This window comes from Leptodactylus fuscus, chromosome 8 (assembly GCF_031893055.1).
Source record: "Leptodactylus fuscus isolate aLepFus1 chromosome 8, aLepFus1.hap2, whole genome shotgun sequence".
NCBI classification, from domain to species: Eukaryota; Metazoa; Chordata; class Amphibia; order Anura; family Leptodactylidae; genus Leptodactylus; species Leptodactylus fuscus.
In genome coordinates this window covers 14,893,049-14,912,312 of record NC_134272.1, presented here as the reverse complement: position 1 = coordinate 14,912,312, position 19,264 = coordinate 14,893,049, and the positions used below count along the sequence as shown (strand labels likewise).

The window sequence follows — 19,264 nt, the reverse complement described above, 5'->3', positions numbered from 1 at the left end:
TGGTACAGTCACTGTGTACATACATTACATTACTTATCCTGTACTGATCCTGGGTTATAGCCTGTATTATACTCCAGAGCTGCGCTCACTATTCTGCTGGTGCAGTCACTGTGTACATACATTACATTACTTATCCTGTATTATACTCCAGAGCTGCGCTCACTATTCTGCTGGTACAGTCACTGTGTACATACATTACATTATTTATCCGGTTTTGATTCCTGTAACTACTAGCAGTATTATGAGTTCAGCTCTGGATGGTCTGAGGCTTGCAAACCCTAATGTCTTCTAAATCCTTCTCTGTATTTTGGCTTGCAGACGGACCTATATTCGGGGGCTCTATTTGTACAGGTGTGTTTGGGCTGGAACCTCTACCTGTCCACAGTGCTGATGCTGGTGGTGACTGCAATGTACACCATCGCAGGTAAGACATACGACACTACTGTTCAAACTGATGACCCTAAATGTTTCTGATCCCCCATACCCTAGTATAGGGGATCAGAAAATCATAGCTACTTTATTTTAAGAACAGCACCACACCTGTGCACAGTTTGTTTTTAGTATTGCGTCTTAATTTAATGTTGCTGAGCTGAAATTCCAGATAAATCCCTTTGACAGGTGTGGAGCTGTTTTTGGAGCTAATCATGTGTTTCTAATCCTGTATCCAAGGGTGTATAGATACTTAATGAGAAGATCCAGCTGGAGTCTTACAGGTATTACTTCATGGGAAAACTGTATGCAAAATAGCTCTCCTCTAGAAGGAAGAAAATAATCCTGGACATCCTGAACGCCAGTCATTTTTTTTTTGTTTGTCCCCACTCCTTGAATATAAGGTTGCTTGTAGTGTTTTATTAGGCCTGGTTCACATCTGCATCAGTAATCCGTTCAGGTTAGTCCGCTTGGGGACCCCTCCCCTGCAGTGAAAACACACGGACCCCATAGACTACAATGAGGTCCATGTGCTTTCCACATGGCCTCCGCATGGAACATGCGGACAGAAACATAGTGCACGATCTACTTTCCTGTCCGCATGCCTCGTGCGGAGACCGTACAAAAAGCACACGGACCCCATTATAGTCTATGGGGTCCATGTGTTTTCACTGCACACCGCTTGCCAATGCGATTGGCAGTCCATTCGGGGGGTCCCCATGTGGACTCCCCCGAACGGATTACTGATGCAAATGTGAACCAGACCTAATAAAACACTACAAGCAAACTTATTACAACTTACTGGCAGGTTTATTGAGAAGTTATGTGCTCTCCTCCAGAGCACTGACCTCATCTTTGGTCCTCTGATGCCCACACTATTTCCTGTATGAACTGGAGATCAAACTCACAATGCAGGTCTGCGGGAAACAATATATTACACAATGAGCCTTTGTGTAGCGTATTGTACCTGAATAACTTACAGACAGATTTATTGTTACGCTAGATGCTCCATTCCAGAGCACTGACCTCCTCTCCGCTCTTCTGATACACACAGTGTTTTCTGTATGATCAGTTAGAAGAACTCGCAATGCAAATCTATGGGAAAAATTATACTACACAATGAGCCTTTTGTGAAATGTTACTGAATGTCTTACTGATAGATTTATTGTGAAGTTATGTGATCCCCACCGGAGCAATTACCTCTTCTTTGGGCCTCTGTTGCACATAGTGTTTCCTGTATGAACAGGTGGTAAAACTCACCCTGCTGGTCTGTGTAGGCTTTAATAGACTTGCATTGTGAGTTTGACCTCCAGTTCATACCAGACACATTGTGGGCATCAGAGAACCAAAGCTGAGGTCAGTGCTCTGGAGGGGAGCACATAACTTCACAATAAATGTCAGAAAGAAATTCAGTAACGTTACACTACACATGAAATACAGTCCTGTTTTACAATTCTATTATGGATTTGCCTCATAAAATGAGAGGAGCTTCCAAATTGGCGCATGGTCTTGTAGAAAGTGCAGAATTACTGGCCAGTGAGGGCATCCGTGGGTGGACCTGAATATAACGCACCACTGATCTCGTCCTGTGTTCATTCATTCTTAAGTATTAATCCCCTACCTGTTTTATAAAGGATCCGCATACTATACCTGACACGTCTACACTCATGTATATATCCACTGTGTATCTTCCATGTTGTTTTTCAGGCGGTCTGGCTGCCGTCATCTACACCGATGCACTACAGACGGTGATCATGATTGTGGGCGCCATTATCCTGACCATCACAGGTAAACTCAAGACTGTATTGACCCACCATAGAGGGATCTGCTAGAGATGACATTGACCCCATGGGTTGGGAGTAGAGATGAGCGAACATTGTTCGGAACAGCCGTTCCGAACAGCACACTCACCGCACGCTCGCATAGAAATGAATGGAAGCAGCCGGCACGCGGGGGGGTTAAGCGGCCGGCCGCCAGCAAAGTCTGCGTGCCAGGTGCTTCCATTCATTTCTATGGGAGCGTGCTGTTCGGATCGGCTGATCCAAACAGTGTTCGCTCATCTCTAGTTGGGAGATGACGAAGGACAAGAATCTGGTTTAGTTCCCGGAATTAGGGAGTTGGAGGAATCAGAGAAGGGCCCCCCCTATCTGCACTGATGTGTACATGCTGGACATTAGTATGTGATGATGTCACCACGTGACCCTTCTGTTTATTTGCTCCTGTATCCTGCCGGAGATTTTGCATTGGGAAGAAACACACAAAGAGGTATTTGCACATGGCACCTGCTTTATTTTGCAGGATTTGCATTAAGATGTCCACTCCATGGGTACTCAGTGACATAAGCAGAGCTGTTATAGGTCGCTGTATTTGGATTAAAACAGGAAAGTCCTGACTATGAGAACTCCATGTGAACATGCAAAACATCATTGACTTCGATCACCCCGGAGAGTGACCCGATATACTGTGTGTATACATGGAGACGAGACGTCATGTATGTTGCAGATCCACAAGGGTAGAGAGTGATCTGGACTGTGGTCATAGCTGATCTAACACTTGCACTTATGGGGTTTCATCACCCATAGGCACCCACGTATATGTCTATATGGCTATGAATGGAACAGCGCAATCTGTAGTAATACTCCTTGTGAGATACTGCTGAATGAAAGCCAGAAGTGTACATTGGGGAGGTGTAATAGGGACCTTTGTGTCCACGTAATGTACATTACAGGAGAAATCCCAGTGTATACATTGTATGTACAGGATATTAGGCCGCGTTCACATCGGCATCAGGGGCCCAATATGAGACTCTTACAGATTCCGCTGAAAATCGTCACTGATAGAAAAGTTTTGCACAAAGGACTTATCTCTCTGCCGGTTACATGGGTGTCTGCGGGTAACAGCTGTTTTAGCAAGTAGGCTCTTCTTCGTTCGGGTCCCACGGCAGATTTGAACGACGGAGAGCACGGCGAAAGTGTGATCCTGGAAACTGCGCTGAAAGTCATCTACGTATGTATATAGATTAAGGCAAGGGTGTATCCTGCCAATGCTGTGTCTAATAAATCTGTATTGTGACATCGCTGTGTGTATTATCCCTTTACTGTGACATCACTGTGTGTATTATCTCTGTACTGTGACATCACTGTGTGTATTATCCCTTTACTGTGACATCACTGTGTGTATTATCCTGTACTGTGACATCACTGTGTGTATTATCCTGTACTGTGACATCACTGTGTGTATTATCCCTGTACTGTGACATCACTGTGTGTATTATCCCTGTACTGTGACATCACTGTGTGTATTATCCTGTACTGTGACATCACTGTGTGTATTATCTCTGTACTGTGACATCACTGTGTGTATTATCCTGTACTGTGACATCACTGTGTGTATTATCTCTGTACTGTGACATCACTGTGTCTATTATCCCTGTACTGTGACATCACTGTGTGTATTATCTCTGTACTGTGACATCACTGTGTGTATTATCTCTGTACTGTGACATCACTGTGTGTATTATCTCTGTACTGTGACATCACTGTGTGTATTATCCCTGTACTGTGACATCACTGTGTGTATTATCTCTGTACCGTGACATCACTGTGTGTATTATCCCTGTACCGTGACATCACTGTGTGTATTATCTCTGTACCGTGACATCACTGTGTGTATTATCTCTGTACCGTGACATCACTGTGTGTATTATCCCTGTACCGTGACATCACTGTGTGTATTATCTCTGTACCGTGACATCACTGTGTGTATTATCCCTGTACCGTGACATCACTGTGTGTATTATCCTGTACCGTGACATCACTGTGTGTATTATCTCTGTACCGTGACATCACTGTGTGTATTATCCCTGTACTGTGACATCACTGAAGGCATTAACTCTTCATCTGTCATCTGCTCCATGATGTTTGGCTGAGACAGGGGACAGTATGTCGGACTCCCACACAGATTTAACAATGTTTTGTGGTTGTTTTACCTCCTACTTGTTATAATAGCAGCGGTTAATATAAATGAGGTCACGCAGGACGCGGTATTAAATACAGTATATATTTAACATAGCTTAAAAACCATTTAACAACATACAAAAATAGTCTTCGGTCTTTGCAGATTGTCACAGCTGGAACCTGAGAAACCAAGAGAACATTTTCTGCTGATCTTTGGTGCTTGAGAAAAAATCTGCCTAAACTTACAGGAAAATGAGAATTATCTTTTCCATCCATTACAACATATGGGATGTAAATTGCAGAACGAGCAGCCATTTTAGTTTACGCACACATTCAGACATCTCTTTGGTCTCAGTCATCAGCCGCCATATTAGAAGCCATTTGTTCTCACACAATACAGCTCCGGGGCTTTTAGAACTAAATGGTATCAGAGAATTGTCCCCAGACAATCGTGGATGTCAGATACAGTAACATGGCCGACCGCCAAGCGTTCACCTGACACAAGTGGATTTAATCCTCTCAGACAGAACATAATGGACTCTGTGTATTTACCAACAGACATCACGAGTTACAATGACAAGGGAGTTTTTATCCACATAAACGTGCGCCAAATGGTTATAGCCGCCATTTTGTCAGCTCAGTAGGCCTTCTTTAGTAGTGTTGTTGCCCATAGCAAAGTATCAGAGCTCAGCTCTGGAAAACTGAAAGCTGCCTCGTATTAGTGTCTATGGGCAACTCCTCCTATTTTGAGAAATGTCGCCCACGTATGATCCACCGATCGTTCATCATGATGTCATCAGTTGAATTTGTCACAGATATTTTCCACAAAATGGCTGCCAAGTCTCGGGGAAGGGGACAAAATCCGTTTTAGTGTGTAACCCTTTACATATGTTTTTGTCTTTATAGCGTTCAATAAAATCGGAGGCTACCAAAATCTAGAAAGTTGGTACGCTGCCGCCATCCCGTCCCTGATTGTCCCGAATACCACCTGCCACCTTCCCCGCTCTGACGCCATGCATCTTTTCCGTGATCCGGTCAATGGTGACCTTCCTTGGCCAGGGATGACGTTTGGGTTAACCATCCTCGCCGCCTGGTATTGGTGCACAGATCAGGTAATGAAACCGTAAGGACTGTATACATCACCTGGCGGCCATGTTGTGGTCATATCATATTGCCCTCTTATGCGTTGGTGCTTCCTGTTGTTGTGTAGGCCTGAGGTGATCGTATGGTCATGTCCTGTATACGTGTAGGAGGTGGTACGTGACACAATCACATTGGGCCTACCCGAAACAGAACATTAAGTAATTATCCACTATATACAAGAGGTACAGGCAGCCATTTTGTACAAGGAACAGAGCAACCATTTTGTGCAAGGAACTAGCAACAAATGCTCTCAGGTAATACTGGCAAAACATTTCCGGCATGAGTTTGGTGTGCCATATTTACCGAGAGGGCATGGCCTATGAGTCACCTCGCCTATAAATGGCAGCAAGCAGCGCCTGTTACGGCCTGGCACCATAGAATGGAGCCATTGCCTGTAGCAACCAATCAGATTTCAGCTTCTATTTATTCACGGCAGATTTTAATCTAAAAGCAGTGAGCTGATTGGTTGCTATGGATAACACCTTCACCAGGTAAAGCTGCCCATAGCAACCAATCACATCACTTCTTTCATTTCATAACCTTTGATGGACAAATAAAAGCTGGAATCTGATTGGTTCCTATAGGCAACCCTGGTATAAGGCCTAATGTATTGAATGCTCAATATGGAGTAACGGAATATCAGCCCAATATGGCTGCCATTAATGTGTAGATATAATGGCGTAAGACGCCTATTATTAGCACAACGGAAAAATTGTCTCGTATCATTGGCGCTCATTTTTTTTCACAGAAAGAAGCCATTTTAGGAAATGTACCGGTTCTATGGGGAACCGCAATCCCTGTACTGTGTTTTTTTTTACCACGTAGGAAGTCATAAGACATGAGGGATAGGCTAGGCCGCTGTATGTAGCATGTCCTAAAAAACACGTGGCATGTGCTGCATAGTGTGAACAGGACTTCTTATAATCCCATTCTATGTAATGTAACATGAATACGGAAATACCACAGCGGCCAAGTAGCACCGAAACAAGTGTCAATGAAGCCTTAGGGATGTCTTAGGTAATGAGGTACATCTGAGTTTTGTACCCTGTGAGTTGCAATAGTCTGCACACCCCGGACTAGTATATACATACATACATACACACATATATACATAAAGTTACATATTCACATACATACAGCTAAACTGTAAACTAAATCGGAAATTAACCAGGTGGAGAGAACGTAAAAGCTTAACAGACTTATTAACAGTCGCCATTTTGGATGGTCATCGCACCCTCTCAGAGAACTCGCATCGCTAAAATGGAGAAGAGAACGAACGCCACCGTAGGTGGTCTAAAAATGCTAACACTTGCAGTTACCATCAAAGTGACAAAAAAATAAACCAAGTGCATCTACAGACAGTGGAGGAAGCCATTTTGTAATCCTGAAGACAAGAGCAGCACAACTATCATGGCGCCCACAGAGTAGTCATGTCAAGAAACCATTTTTTATTAAAGGGGTTGACTATGATGAGACCCCTTGGATGGAAAAAAATAAAATGGCATGTGCATGGTTATGAAAGATTGGGTAAACACCCAGCGCACATAGTTTGTCTCAGGAGGTATTCACAAATATGGCTGCTTACGGCTGTGTGTATTTAGAAGGTGCACTTTATACCTACTCATTTTCTTAAAGGGACAGATGCTGCCGTCAGAGTGCCCCTTTAAGTCACTTTCTTAAACTTTCTCATTACACTCTAAACTAACGCTCACCCACACAACAAATATCTGCCACATATTCAAGTGGTTACGGTCCCCTGTCAGAAAGTGGGTGACTAGACCCACCAAGGGTTAACCCTATAATATTAGTAAAATGCATAGCGTCTCCAAACATAAGAATGTAAACAGAGCAGAAGACCCTGCAGCCCCAGCAGCGATGGCCATCATAAGTAATCCCCAAGCCTCACCAAGCACATGCACCTCTGGGGCGCGCAGGCACCTCTGGCTCAGTCAGGCCGAGCAGCACACCAATGGCTTATTCCAGGAACCGTATTACACCCCAGCTGGCATTACCCGACCACTGGTCATAGTATACAGCACACAGCCCGCTCAGTATGGCGACACGCCAGTATGAACCTGGGCCCTTTATAAAGGACTACGGAAAAGAAACGCCACTTCTCATGAGAGCTTATTTAAAGGTCCTTGTGTCCGGGGATGCCATGCCCCCTTCTTCGAGAGTCCAGGCTGCTGGCTCCTATCTTGTTCTTCAGATGTTTGGCTTGGGACAGCTTAGAATAGGGAATTCCAAATGGTGTGCTCGCGGTGTCGGCTGGTGCAGGACTATGAGAAAGCGGACTGGTATAGCTGCCTCCATAGTCCTTGCCGTTCCAGTATCCTGATCTCGCCCCCTGGCTGTCAGACCTTGTATTTAGCTGACGGTATGCTCCAGGACCTTCCATGCTCTCCTTCTTGACCCTGCCCTTGCCTATGCTTCTGGTGTCAGGATGGGAATGGAACCTGTCGAGTCCTCCGCTGGGGCCGTTTGTATTGTAATGGAAATGTGGTTTCCCCTTGAAGAGCAGGAAGAGAAGGATAGGGGGTTAGTATAGATGTGTAAATAGAGTATTTAGTAGTCAGTGATCGCCCTCCCCTTATACACAGACCCCACCCCAGAAGAGCATTAACATGCAGCATACTCAAGGCTCTGCTATACCATGCTGATATACAGGAGTCAGATCTATAAGACGCTGTATGACACAGGTGCAGTGTTCGTCACAATGCATCTGTGTATATGGAGACATACCTATTTTGTCACTAGGGGGCAGCACATAATGAATAATTATAGTGTTATAAGTTGGCATTTAGGTGGTATATTGTCATGTCCCCTCATGGCTAACTTGTCTGGATTCTTGCTCATCAGGTCATCGTTCAGAGGTCGCTCTCAGCCAAGAGCTTAAGCCATGCGAAAGCCGGGTCTATCCTTGCCAGTTATCTGAAAATGTTACCCATGATCTTTATCATCATGCCAGGAATGATCAGCCGGGCTCTGTACCCAGGTAGGATGGGCAACCATGGCAATTTGCTATGCGGTCCTTGATTATTTTTCTTTTTTTATAGTATCGTTTAAGGCGTACCTGTCACATTAGAACAACAGAGGCAGCCATGTCTCTCAGGATCCTTATCTCATATTTAATAGACAATCAAAATGGCTTCTCATACTGTGTAAGACATGACAGGTAGGCTACATTTTAGGGCAATCTAAAACATCCTAATCCTCAGTGATATTTTACATGCATTGACAGAGCTACAATTACGATCAGGTATAGGACCTGCTCCATAGGAACTGGTTGTAATTGTAACAAACCCTCAGCTGTGAGAACTATTGGGCTTGTATAGGTTTCAGAATAGGAGTGTAAATAAACTAGAATGCTCCTACTCACTGACAGCAAGCAGAGATCTTGAAAATGCAAAGAAATTGAAACACAAAAGAGGTGGGGGGATTCCTAAAGACTGGCGTATTGTGCTCTGGTTTTTATGGCCCCTGCACCAGTGGAGGACGTGCTTAATTCACGACAAGGCTAGGCCCTGTCATGAATTAGGAACATCATCCCGGGATCCTTGTGTCTACGCAAAAATCTCCTCCAACTTCAAGATTTTTGCCATCTTTTATGCTACAAAAGTGTCGTAAATGAAAATCTATTTTTGATGATTTACACAAAACCCAAATTGCCTATTGAAAAGTCACCAGTATAAAAAGTCATGATAACCTGTGTCACACAAGTATTGTTCTCTGGGACGTGTAAAGCCTTAAATCACCAGGAAGGGTGTGAAAGCGGCAAGTGATCCTTAGAGAGGTCGGAAGGAAATCATCAAACGCCATTTCTCACTAAGTCATAAACCAGACGCCTTTATACATCCTTTCTATGGAAGTCATTCTGGGCGTGCTAACAACGCAGCGGGAGAATTTTATCACATGTCATAACGGAATTACATCTTTTAATCCATGAAATCTGTAGTGTCAATTACCTGCAAACCTGTGGCCAAAAATAATCCTAATACCGGATTATTAATAGAGATGAGCGAGTACTGTTCGGATCAGCCAATCCGAACAGCACGCTCCATAGAAATGAATGAATGCACCTGGTACTTCGGCTTTGACGGCGGCCGGTCGCTTAACCCCCCGCGTGCCGGCTACGTCCATTCATTTCTATGTGAGCGTGCTGTTCGGATCGGCTGATCCGAACAGTACTCGCTCATCTCTAATTATTATTATACTGCCTGTGTTGTGAAATTTACGGGCCATGGGGGATTCCCTTAGTGGGGGTATTACTATCTCATAACGTGATGTTTATGCCAATACTACATTATGGTGGGGGTCTGTCCTCCGGGACCCCCACCAATCTGAAGAATTAAGCACCATGGCCCTTTATAAACCTACACAAGCAGAGAACGGCTCCATCAATGTGAATAGGGGTGGTCATAGGTCCCTGCACAACTGGGTGAACAGGACCTCCAATATTCAGCGTTCGAGGGCATTCACATGGAGGAAAGTGGCGCTGATTTTGCCATGATAACTCGCAGCAGAATCAGCGCTGATAAAAAAAAGACTCCCATTGACATCAATGGGTTCTGTTTTCCGCGCGGAACTCATTGAAATCAATGGGAGTCTTTTTTATCAGTGCTGATTCTGCCACGAGTTATCGTGGCAGAATCAGCGCCACTTTACTCCATGTGAATGCCTCCTAAAATTGTGAAGGTTGTGCAGCTCTGATTTCTTCATTATCTGGATCAGTTGGGGTCCCAGAGATCAGATTTCCACCAATCACGTGATGGCATACAATAGCGATATATTATTACTCGGTTGAAAGCGTTCCCCTATGAGCGAATATTTGCTTGCCTCGCCTTACTGCTCAGGGCACCCCAAGACTTTGCTAGAAGTGCATCAGTTTTGCAATGTGGGGTATCAGTCATCATTAGAGGGTCTGCATAGAGGAACGGAGTATTCAGGTACATTATAGGGTATGTTACACACCATAATGGAGGACTCTTATAGACCCCATTGATATTTTTATTAATTGCCTCTATAGGGGTTGCAGAAGTAGCGAACCTGGGCCCTGGTGTTTAAGGGGCCCCAAGACTCATTGGCCATATAAAAAGACACCAGGATGAGAAATAAATATATAACAAGACCAGACTTTGACTAAAAGTAACAGAGACAGGGCACAAGACGCTGCCAAGATAACCACCATCCCTGCAACATGCCCAAGCAGGTGTATACAAACTCTCAATAATAAAAAAATGAAATAAGAGATGATTATGTGCCATTGTAAACAGGAACGCAGTGTGCAGCTCAGGGCAGAAACGGCGGGCAGAGGTCTCCTAATGTGCCAGCCTCACCCATAGCTTAGGGAAGTCGTCATCTGTAGGAACTATTTACTGTTCTATGGATCCTCCCGCTCCCATCTCTACCCGTTCTCACACGTGAGGCCCATTTTCAGGACTAGCTAGTCTGACGACCAGAGCAATGAATGCTGGGACCGGTAGACCATCTGGACACATGCTATACAATACGGGGACATAGACATTAGCCTCCAGCTGCTGTGGAGTCAGGGAAATATCATTGTAGGTATTGTTCAGGGATTTCCGCCCGCAGGCAGCTTTAGCTTAAAGAAAGGCTCGGAAACATCAGAAGATCCAGAGGGCGGCCATTTTATTGGTTTTATGTAAACATTCTTATCCTAAACCTGTCAGGCAGCATAGAAGAAGTGCATTACTCAGAGAACATTCCACTTTTAGACATCAATTTATTCCAACCCGCAGTTAAAATCTACAAAAAAACGCAGAGCAATTCTGTCTATCAATCGCTTTACCGATCTTTTAGCCATTTCTGTGTATCTTCATGCTTTCTACTCCATTCAGATCTAAAGCTGCATTCAAACTTCACAGCAGTTGGAAAGCACCGCTACAGTGCATTTGTTGCTGGAAGGAATCTGTCCTAGCAACAGATTCCGCTAGCTCCTCCCCCTTGTCACTTGTATGACAGTGGGGAGGAACTAAACTGTTGCAGAATTCTGAATGAAGAAAATAACATGAACTCAAAACTGGAACAAAAACAGTATTTTGCTAAATTACTCAACTTTTTATGTAGATTTATACTGTAAAATTTGTGGAGAGGAGTGTAGAGAGCGTACGGAAAACCAGACGTTTGGGCCAAATGGATGCAGTGATCCGATTGGTTACTATTGTCAACACCAACCATGAGAGTCCCATCGTATGTACACGGCCATTGACTTATTTCTGGTATAATACTGAAGTTTGAAAGGATATCCGCCAACCATAGTCCCATTGTGCAATTGTACCAAATATACAGCTTCATAGTTTCTCTTAAAATCCTAAGGCCGAGGTCAGAGCGGCCATGACTAAAGTCAGAGCACCCATTAAAATACAGACATTCAGAAAAGAACTTGTCTACAACATGTAGATAGTCCGTACAATGTAAGGTTGACCACTGCAGCTCCACCAACATGTCCATCCATAGACAAGTGGACCTGAGATGGTCAATTGGTCGTAAGGCTTCTATTTAAGGGGCAGATGAAGTCAACTTCATTAGTTAAAACCCGTCAATATTAAATAAAGTACATTCTACGAATCATCCGCCATATCGGACAATGGAAGACGACCATCGTTGACATCAATACACACCTGAGAAGGGTCCAAAGGATAAATTCGGTCTTTCCTTTGTAAGGAGTTACTAGATAGGACATAGTCCTCCAGCATGGTTCTCTTCTTGCCATTTTCCTGAGGATTCATTTCCATCAAGGTATGACCCAAGAAGTTCCCCCTACTAATGTGGCTATCACTGAGCTTCCTGTGAAGCGGAGGACGATCTCCATTAGGGATTCGTTCGGAACTCCTCCTTTGCAGGGATGTCGATGGATATAATTCCTCTGACATGGAGGAAGCGTTGGATGGAGGTAGAGAACCGGAGCCGCTGGATGAATATTCTCCGGGGCTCGGCCTGAACATGCCGGCGTCATCTTCGTCTTGATCGTTGTCATTAGGTCCATTTTCAATGAGGAGGTCTATCTCTTCGGCTTCCCTTCCTTCGGCGTCCACCCCGTTGACAGAAGGCACAGTGTTTTCTTCTATCGACGTGCTGGATTTAAGAGATTTAGCGTTTAGGGCGTTCTTCATGCTGATGAAGTCTGTGACTTGCATTGTCCTAGGCTTTGGCACTGGAGGTGGCTTGTCACCAGTTATGTTCCTGTGCAAAAGGTGAACATTTGTAGCTAAAGCTGCGATGCCTTCTGGGGGCCGTGGTGATGAAGGTACCGCCTGAACTTCAGAGCTGACTGATTTTTCGTCTGGCTGCTTTCTTGTGTCATTTTTCACCGTCGAAGTTTCAGTCGGCGCTCTACTTAAGGAAAATCCATCATGGCTATCCTGTTTTGACACACTACTCTTCTTAGGACTTTCTTGACTGGTCTGTCTGGAAGGATGACCACTGCTATGCTCCTTGGACTTCTCTAGTCTTGACTGCTCTTGGTTTGGGTTGCTCTTGATTTGACTGGTTTCTTGAGTTTGGCTAGGTTGCCTGGAGGGGTTCCTGCTTGAAGATGGACTCTCCTGTTGTTGCTTCATCTTCTCATTCTCTCTGGTCTGCTGCAAGAAATCTGCTGTGGCTTGAGTCGTGTCTCGAATCTTGATTCGGTTCATCTGAGAGGGTTGTGCGTTCCTGATGTTGGGGTCAATAATATTAATATAGCCTAAGATATCGCTACCAGGCTCGGGGTCGGGCTCTACCCACGTGGGTAGATACTCAAACATATCAGCTCTTTCCATGTCTTGCAGAGCTGGATGGATATGATGATTGTCTAACGGATGCTCAAACGCAGATGCTCGTGGTTTGACGGGAATCTTCTTGGCGATCTCCGGTTCCTGCTTGGAATCTTTGCCTGTGTCGCTGGCACTCTTGACATTAACCAGGGCATATTTGGGATTAATTAGCTTCTTGGCAATGGATTCTGTGGGTCCAGTGGGTATGGAGACAGTTTGTATCACTGGCTCCGGTTCTGGTTCATTTTCCATAGGTACATTTTTTAGACTGACTCCTTTGGACAGGAGATAAAGTTCTTGGAATTGACGGTCAAAGCTCTCCACGACTTGGCCAGAAAGCACAGTGATCAGATTTCGGTCAATCCTCGCAGCCGACCAGGTGAAGCTAGAAGGCAAAGGTTAAATAAAAGTTAGCATTTTAGCAGGATTAGTACATATAGTGTATACCCCCCCGTATAACGTTTTTTCCCAAAACCGCGCCATTGTCTACAGATAACCAGTTACTGACTCCGCCTGTCAGTGGTTTTAATGTTATGACTGATCAATGTATTGCCACACCCATTGTGATCTAATACATCTACTACTACCCCCACCCTCCGCAGTCGTACTTGTATCTCCTTACCTGTAAGACCCACACATCGCTTTATCTCCGTCCACAAACATGAACTTCTGTCCCAGAGATCCCTTGAACTTGGTGCAAAATCGGGTGTAAAACTCTGATCCCCCGACACTACGGACTCTGAGGTTCTGCAAAATAATGGAAAAAAAAAAAAAGAATAGGTTAATTTGGTGGATTCGAGAAGCGTGGGGCAGAACGACAATGAATCTGAAAAGAAAACAGGATGTCATGTGAAATGACTAAGCGTACCATACAAATGACCTGGATCGACGCCACCAACGCAGGATCGTTTACAGAGTCTATAGAAAGTGTTACACAACCCGGCAAGGAGGGACACATCTGGAAATGAATTCTGTATAATGTGGGGACTAGTCAAGTCTGCAGGAGCTGGAAGTGATCTTACAGAAAGTCTCTCGACGCTTGCCGAGTATGCATGTGTTATCGGTAGGCAAAGGGGCGTCAAATGCTGCCAGACCCCTCAGGGTCAGAATAGGAACATAGCCAGAGATGTGAACATAGCCAAAATTGGTGGGTTTGGGCCACTTTGTAATGTACAGAGGAGGGATCCCATACCCATGATACCTGGACCTTATAGGGTGTCTATGGTTCACAGATTAGGGGTGTTTTTCTCAGTGCTGGGGGAATAGCTGCAGTTTGTGAGGGCATATAAAGATATACCATCGATTTGATCTATGTAGAATATTTAGTATTGAGAGCATAAAGAATAATCTTGTTGTTCCCCGACTCTAGAGCTGGCCATACACCTTCAAAGACTGACAACTATTAGTTCGGATCTTCCCCATACACATGCACTCTCGGTTCGGCCAAGCATGCATCTTAAATGGTGAGAGGAGAGTAGGCTTATCTTTCAGGGGACAAGGGATCGAGCATGTTAATATCCAACACGTCAAATCCTTCATTCCTCCATTGGCAAACCCCCCCACGCATAAGAAAGTCAACCAGTCCCACCGAAATTCGCAAGCTCAGCTGACTTTACTCTTCAGCGTATGGTCACGTTACGGTTAAATATTTCTCTCTTACAATGAGACGACTTGTAACCACATCTAAGTAAACGTCTCCGAACATCTCGTGGTCGGTTCCATCAATGTTGTGATCAAGACGTTTAATTAAAGTTCTAAATATACGCCGAACATCCGTTCCCGTCCTCTCCGCCTATCATCCCATGTCAGATAGGAGTGATGAGTCACAATGAGACACAATAGGTCCCTGAGGAAATGTACATGATACCACCGGGTGTCGTAATCCGACACGGGAAGATCTGTTTACAAAGGAGGGTGCACCATTGTGCCAAGTGCCTGTAGAAGTATGCTGTACAGCAGCAGAAGGGTTAACCTGTAAAAATATGTCGTCATAACTATGTAACCAGACCTGAAACCAGAGCGTCCCTGCGTGATAGGGTGTCCCCTTCGGCTATGGAGTGTTATTAATTCTTGTGTCTCTACAGATGTCATGGGCGACTCGCCCTTAAATCTAAACAGAGGACGAAGGTACGACATACCATATCTAATGAGAGGACGTATAAATAAATCATATATATGTGTGGTTTCTACATTGTAGCAACTGAAGACGATCATTCCATGTCACCTATGGGCGGAGATACATATCAGGCTCCACCCACTTGTCTTATCCATATCACCCAATACAGGCATAGGATAAAAGTTGGGCACAGGCAGGTGATAACTAATTAGTTTCAGGTCTGCTCATTTCAGGGGTCTTATGGGAACGTCGTCAATATAACCATGAGACTATGGACTCTCTATGGCTACATCCCTTTAAGAAACCTATCTCCACAGGATATATAATAAGTGTCTGAAACACAGTGACTCCCAACATATTGACAACAGGGGTTCCCTTTACCCCCATGTGAACGGAATAGTGCTTGTGAGTAATGGGGGATAATTGAGCCCAGTGTGCAGGTATATGGAGGGTTTGGGAGGAATAGCTGTCCTCTGATCATGCATGCCATACAAGAAAGAATCTTCTGATAATACATAGATTTTATAAAGCGCATTACATGACAAGCGGCAATGTTTTCTACCTTCACTGGAATCTTATCTAGAAATAATCCAAGGAATTTATTGTTATATTGACGGCTCTGACAGTTGCAAGGCTTGTAAGCGCTTAAACAAGGGTGTGCGCTATACCGGCCATAAGTCACATGCCATATACCGCTTATATATCACACAGGTATCAGGACAGAGGAGCAGCTGTCATCCATGTGCAGCTCGGGAACACATGTGACAGCCATATGTCCCTCAACGCCCACGACTGAACCAAACTAAACCCAACCCCAGGTCTAGTGTCCATGCTCAAATAACTAATGGACAGTAGACCTGTGATCAGACTCGAACTGACAACCTTGTAGATCAGTAGGATGCAATGACTTTGGTGCAGCCAAACCACAGTCGGGAAGTGCGTCGAACACACAGACCATGTTTCAGGGACACGTCCATTACAATATGGCCATATTCCTGACCGCTCTGGAAGACAGGGCCCCCTGCTGGTGTGGGCCCTCAACTGACTTGCCCCATCATCCTGACATGCCCCTTACTATGGCCAAAGACTGCACCTAATATGCAACTCTATCCATTTCCTAACTTGTTCATGTTTATGGCTTCTGTTTACCCTATACGCCAGGACATAGGATGAGCCCATATATCACTTGAAGTAACGGAAAGTCTAGGCATAGCCCGGCAGCCCATGTGCGGTGCCCGCCGCCGCTACCACATCTGTAATGTCGCTCTTATTCAAGACTGTCTTGGTGGGCCTCATTTATCAAAACCCTCTGTGTTACCCTTGGCAACCAATCACAGCACAGCTTTCATTTTTTAAACTGCTATAGAAAATTGAGAGCTGTGCTGTGATTGGTTACTGGAAGCAACAAGGCAGTTTCTCTTTCAGTTTTGACAAATAAAGGCCATTTTGTTTTGGTAATGTGGGCAAAGTGCCCAGAATAGGCATAAAAATCCTAAAAGTACACACGATACGTGACTATGATACAAGGCACTCACATGAGACAATAACTATATGACAAAATGGCGTCCATATAGCCAGTCAGACTGAGATGGATTTCTGCACAGATGGCGTCATTCCTCACGATGAGACGCCGCACTTACGTATCACCTGATAAGAGAGGCAGCAGAAGCTTAACATTGTGGACCTGTCCGAGGGAACGCGCTTCACCTCCTCCAAAAATGACAAAGTCCTGCTCTCCCAAACAAACAGTGCCCGCTCCTCCCCATCTACATTCTACACATTGCAGTCCACACCCTGCCCTCTGGACATAGACTTCTCTGCGTACATTCTGGTGGATTCCCCCCACATTCAGGGAAAAGGAAATGCGAGATGTATTCACTATTCAGGAGTCTAGGAAAGCTGGGTGACAACTCTTAAGTCAAGTCTTGTATGTTCATTTCTGGAAAGGGTGGATGATAACATGGCTCCTTCAAAATGGCAATACCCAGCTTTCCTAGAGTCCTGAATGGATAAATGCAACAGTACAAGAGCATGAGATGCATCACAACATTACCTATGGGATTTGCCATTCAGGGTTCTAGGAGAGCTGGGTGGCAAGGCTTACATTTGCTCAGTCTATTTCTGGAAAAGCTGGGGGACGACTAGGTGACACCATTGCCTCGGTCATCAACCAGCTCATATAGGGTCTTGAATGGAGAAAGAAGCAGTACAGGAGCCTAGTATGTATTTACCATACAGGATACTAGGAAAGTTGGTTGGCAAGCCTTACGCCAGGTAAACCTAGGAGCCTGGCATGTATTTATCATTCAAGTGTCTAGTGAAGCTATTATAACTTCTACTCATCATATCCGTTTCTGGAAAAGCTGGGTAACAACGTACTCCAACAACAGGAATCAATGTGCTTTCCCAGGCTCCTGAGTGGTAAGTTTGCCTAGGTCTCTTGGTATAGTCCTCTATTTCTTTCACTACCTTATAACTACGCTGTTTCTCCATTCAGGGCTGTAGTAAAGCTGTACTGGAGGTATTTGTTGGGAGGCACATGAAACCTTACACCTCATCTCCAGATCTGTATGTGATCTCGCTGCCGGGTGTGCAGGTGAAAACGGTGACATCTTCATAGCTGTCAGATCAAACAGGGGATAAAGGAGGAGCTGCCATGGGGCTGTTTGTTTCAACATCACCTTGTACTTGCTAAACTAAAGGCCACGGTGTTCTCTAATGTAGGTGGGCGCAGCGAGGGCACCAAGGGTCATTCTGCTTCCCTTTATGAGGACAACGTATACATGGCTTGTTCAGCCTCCATACACATGCACACTCGGTTTTGACAACGTCAACAGTTTCAGGAGAGTCGGGAGACCCATATACATAAAACAGTTGGCCAAAATCTGCAGGTTTAATCAATTCTCCTCTTTAGTCCCTAAAGTTTTTTGGTATATATTTTTTTACTTTATATACTGCAGTTGTATGGATTCGTATATCTACTACATCTGGAGTGCGGCCCTATGGTTACGCTCGGTGTATGTGCTGAGTGTAGAGTCATTATATGATGTAGAAGGGCCTTAAAGGAGTGGAACGGGTTAAGTTAAAGGGAACCTGCAAGGGCTACTTATGTCACTGAACCACCAGTGGGTTCTTATGGACAGCTAATGTATTTTGGGAGCCTGCGGAGATGCTCAGAGTTGCCAGAGTCAGACACTCCAACTTCAGGGCGCACGTGCCAGACCTGCAGTGAAGCAGGTCGGGAGCACCAGAAATGTAATCGATAAGACTAAATAGACCTGACTGGTTCCCTTTAGGTTTTCATCGTTCCACAGGACAGGTAATAACTGACTGGTCGGTGGGGGTCCAACCTCTGGGATCAGGGGGTCATGTTACCTGTACGAATGTCGTAGCCGGTTGCGCAGACATGGGTCAGGCAGAGGCAGCCTAGTACTATACTCAACTATCTCCAGCAGAACAGCACATGTGCAAGTTAATGCTCCCTTCATACTGATAACTAGAGATGAGTGAACAGTAAAATGTTCGAGGTTCGATATTCGTTTCGAGTAGCCCCTCAATATTCGACTACTCGAATCGAATATCGAACCCTATTATAGTCTATGGGGGGAAATGCTCGTTTCAGGGGTAGGCAACGTTCGATCAAATTATACTTACCAAGTCCACGAGTGAGGGTCGAGCTGGATCCTCCGAGAAGTCTTCTCCTTGCAGCATCCCCACGGCATCTTCCGGCTCTGAAATCAATCTGCCAGGCATCGGGCCTGGGCAGAGCCGACTGTGCATGCCAGCACTACAAGCGGACATGCGCAGTCGGCTCTGCCCAGGCCCGATGCCTGGCAGAGTGAATG

The 19,264-nt window shown here is 44.9% G+C and overlaps 3 protein-coding genes across 3 annotated transcripts in view; 2 read left to right on the top strand and 1 right to left on the bottom strand.

Annotated features, from left to right (window-relative positions):
* The window catches only part of LLGL1 (LLGL scribble cell polarity complex component 1), a 409,866-nt gene that overhangs the window by 142,082 nt on the left and 248,520 nt on the right, over nucleotides 1-19,264 (top strand). The gene's annotated exons all lie outside the window — the stretch shown is intronic.
* Nucleotides 1-19,264, top strand: part of SLC5A10 (solute carrier family 5 member 10) — a 74,521-nt gene that overhangs the window by 11,991 nt on the left and 43,266 nt on the right. Inside the window, exons 6-9 of the mRNA XM_075285203.1 lie at nucleotides 319-424; nucleotides 2,137-2,217; nucleotides 5,292-5,497; nucleotides 8,388-8,523. Coding sequence (XP_075141304.1) covers nucleotides 319-424; nucleotides 2,137-2,217; nucleotides 5,292-5,497; nucleotides 8,388-8,523 — 529 coding nt within the window. The remainder of the gene's footprint in view (nucleotides 1-318; nucleotides 425-2,136; nucleotides 2,218-5,291; nucleotides 5,498-8,387; nucleotides 8,524-19,264) is intronic.
* FAM83G (family with sequence similarity 83 member G) overlaps nucleotides 4,475-19,264 on the bottom strand; it is a 28,695-nt gene continuing 13,905 nt past the window's right edge. Inside the window, exons 3-5 of the mRNA XM_075285193.1 lie at nucleotides 13,926-14,050; nucleotides 12,170-13,688; nucleotides 4,475-8,037 (exon numbers count right to left, since the gene is read on the bottom strand). Coding sequence (XP_075141294.1) covers nucleotides 7,660-8,037; nucleotides 12,170-13,688; nucleotides 13,926-14,050 — 2,022 coding nt within the window. The 3' untranslated portion in view covers nucleotides 4,475-7,659. The remainder of the gene's footprint in view (nucleotides 8,038-12,169; nucleotides 13,689-13,925; nucleotides 14,051-19,264) is intronic.